This window comes from Sphaeroforma arctica, assembly GCF_001186125.1.
Source record: "Sphaeroforma arctica JP610 unplaced genomic scaffold supercont1.1756, whole genome shotgun sequence".
In the NCBI taxonomy this organism is placed as follows: domain Eukaryota; class Ichthyosporea; order Ichthyophonida; genus Sphaeroforma; species Sphaeroforma arctica.
This window is the reverse complement of record NW_014038802.1, coordinates 7,735-11,518: the sequence shown is the minus strand read 5'-3', so window position 1 is coordinate 11,518 and position 3,784 is coordinate 7,735. Positions and strand designations below refer to the sequence as shown.

The following is a 3,784-nucleotide window of genomic DNA, read 5'->3' as shown; positions in this document are numbered from 1 at the left end:
CCGAAACATACACATAACATATACACACTCGCGCTCTCTCACTCTCACTATACCCATTCCAAAACACACACATAACATACACACTCTTTTACTACCTATTCCAAAACATGCACATAACATATACACACTCGCGCTCTCTCTCTCACTATACCTATTCCAAGACACACACATAACATACACACTCTTTTACTACCTATTCCAAAACACACACATAGCATACACTCTCTCACTCCCTCTCTCTCTCGTCACACCACCGGTTCGTCGCTGACTCAGGGCATGCTGGCGTCTAAGCGCAAGCGTGGCATTGCCCGGTTTCCCATCAACGTGTGGGTGGATGTTATCAATGTGCGCTCGATCAGCAATCTAAGTCTCTCATTGGCCATCGCTTACAAGTAAGTAAGTCTCTCACTGGCCATCGCTTACAAGTAAGTAGTCTCTCACTGGCCATCGCTTACAAGTAAGTGCATTGCACGCAACGGTGGGGTTGTGTCACAATTGCATGAACGCCCGACTGCTTGAATGTGACCATTGAATTGTTTAAGCCGTACCAGTCACCATGGGAACGACTCGTGTCGTCAACCATTTCCTGTCGCCGTGCACGTCACCATGGCAACGAATTTGCCCAGTTAACCTTTACTTATCGCCGTGCCTGCTTTGATGCTCACAGACTGACTGGCACTGACGCTATTGCAATATGCCAATCCAATGCCGAGGCGGCGAAAGAACGAGGCTTTGTCGACAAAGAAGAGGTACTGGTATTACTGTGATGTATGTATATGAATCTGAGAGTGGTACCGAAGTGCTGCTCTATTCCTACATGCACCTGTTTAAGATGATGTACACGAGTTCATCCATGGGTATTGGTACCTTTACAACAACCACTATATGTGTATATGCACCTGTTTAAGATGATGTACACAGATTCATCCATGGGTATTGGGACCTTTACAACAATCACTCTAAGTGTATATGCACCTGTTTAAGATGATGTACAGAGATTCATCCATGGGTATTGGTACCTGTACAACAATCACTACATGTGTATATGCACATGTTTATTGATTGCTTTGCTGCACTGGGTACAGCACCATTTCGTTCCTGGGCCACTCTCGCATGTCTTAGCTTTCGTGACAGGCGTGCTGGTACAGTGTCTAGTGGGTGGGCTCGTGGCAACAGTGTATGTCATGGATGTATAGTGACATGAACCAGAGTGCCCTATTGCACTCTAGCATGCAGGTTCTTAGTGTCTAGTGGGTGGGCTCGTGGCAACAGTGTATGTCGTGGATGTATAGTGACATGGACCAATGTGCCCTATTGCACTCTAGCAGGCAGGTACTTAGTGTCTAGCGGATGGGCTCGTGGCAACGTGTATGTCGTGGATGTATAGTGACATGAACCAAAGTGCCCTATTGCACTCTAGCATACAGGTACTTAGTGTCTAGTGGGTGGGCTCGTGGCAACAGTGTATGCCGTGGATGTATAGTGACATGAACCAGAGTGCCCTATTGCACTCTAGCATGCAGGTACTTCGAACGCAGTGCGTGTGTGCTGTGTGTCGCTGTGCCAGTACTGCTATCGGGCCCATTGCTGTAGGGGTGGACACATGTCTCAGTGCCATCGCACCTCCTGTCCATTTCGTAGCCCGCAGGTGCCAATTGCACCTGATTGAGTGCCTTGGTTCGTGTTGCTATATCACTTCCTTTGATCTGCTTTGAAGTCCTCAGGCATTCTTTCAACGCATGTTTCTGACACGTTGGCTGACACGTGTTCGCACTGCATTCGGGTGCTGTGGTGTATAGGTGGCTGTCGCAAGCACACGCGCGGTGTCCCAATTTCTCTTGCGGGTGCATTTGTGACCTGTTTTTGCCCTGTCCGAAGCCCCATATTCGCTGTTGAACTTACACATATATGCGATTGATGGAACGCAAACATAAGCGCCATTGAACTCAGATACGTGTTACGTACAAAGACTCAGGTGTATGCCATATCTACTCGCACACAAGAGATATATGTACCGCACCCGATGTTACTCCCACACGTGTCCGCAATTCGTTGTCTTAAATTTTATGTCTGTAATTCATTGTACTAAATTTTATGTCCGTTATTCGTTGTACTAATTCCCCTGTCCGTGTTCCGTTGTGCTTAGATGTGGAAAGTAATGGGCATGGCCATTGCCACGGGAATGCAAACGGAGAAGTCAACCAAAATCATTCCCAGAAGTGCCGCTGCCGTATGGCGACAGCATCCACTGGGGTTGCCAATGGTCAAACGATGGTTAGTTTTCATGGCAACGTCTTTCACATGTGTATGCCAAGGTGCATTCAGTTGTTTACAGTTTAGTGTTAGAAGTATAGAATGCTGTGTCATTTACATTGGCAGGGGCTTCCAATAGTCCGAGCCATAGCGAGTTGTACTATCAACGCGTGCACCTCACATGTATGTAATTGTCCTGCGGAGGTCCACTAACATGTGTTGGTGACAAGCGCATATGCATGTGTACATAGTCCTAATGTATACTTCTTCTACTTTTTCGCAAACGAACATACCCGGTTACTTAGCACACATATCATTGACTGCTACACCATGCACGCATACTTACCTGTGTCTCGTTCACTTACTTCTCCTTTGAGCTATGTTCACATATCATTGACTGTTATCCCTTGCGCGCATACTTACCTGTGTCTCGTTCACTTACTTCTCCTTTGAGCTATGTTCACATATCATTGACTGTTATCCCTTGCACGCATACTTACTTTTGTCTCGTTCTCTTACTTCTCCTTTGGGCTATGTTCACATATCATTGACTGATATGCCATGCAGCCATACTTACTTGTGTCTCGTTCTCTTACTTCTCCTTTGGGCTATGTTCACTATCATTGACTGATATGCCATGCAGCCATACTTACTTGTGTCTCGTTCTCTTACTTCTCCTTTGAGCTATGTACACATATCATTGACTGTTATGCCAAGCAGCCATACTTACTTGTGTTTGTTCTCTTACATCTCCTTGCAGCTTGCAACACTTTGAGCTTGCGCGTGACGTGCAGTCTGTGGCGTCACTCATCGCGGTGTTTGAACTGGCGTTCGACAACAGCAATATCATGTCCGTGTCCTTCTCACAAACTGTAAGTTGTTATTCTTTTCACCAGTGTGACTACCTCGAAGTATCTGAGTTGGTCTAATTCATACTTCATATCGGGATTCGGTTTTCCGGTACACCCGCACGGTGGATGCTGTCGAGCTTTCGAGATCGCCTGTGATAAAAGCTTTCGCACATGTGTCAAAGGAGTAGCTTAGATCCACTCATAAACAAAGTGCCAAGTCCCATCTGTGTATGGAACACGCTCCAGAAAGTAGTAGCATGCGCTTAGCAGACCCATGGCGGCACGTTACTGATTTCGGAATATATATTGAAATCAGAGGTTTTTCTGTACGTCTCAGGAGTAGCTATTTCACAGATATATATATATATATATATTTCACAGATATGTGAGTGCACAATGGTTGGCAGTCAGTTTATAGCACTAATCGCAAGTTCTATAGCCAATGGATGCAGCTGCGCCTTCGGACCGTGTCACGGATCGTCACACAGCGAATGTGGTGAGCTAGTAACTACGCAAACCTTTCATATACAAAGATACAGTCATACATACATACATACATACATACAATACAATACAATGCAATACAACACATACATACATACATTCATACATACATACATACATACATACAGTACAATACAATACAATACATACATACATACATACATATACACACACAC

General features: G+C 45.3%; 1 protein-coding gene across 1 annotated transcript; it reads right to left on the bottom strand.

The window, feature by feature from the left end:
* Nucleotides 1-1,502: 1,502 nt before the first annotated feature.
* SARC_11561 (hypothetical protein) lies at nt 1,503-1,850 on the bottom strand (the record flags this gene model as incomplete). The annotated part of the gene is made up of 1 exon (XM_014294352.1): nt 1,503-1,850. The coding sequence occupies one exon, from the start codon at nt 1,848-1,850 to the stop codon at nt 1,503-1,505; it is 348 nt and encodes a 115-aa protein (XP_014149827.1).
* Between the last annotated feature and the right edge of the window lie 1,934 nt (nt 1,851-3,784).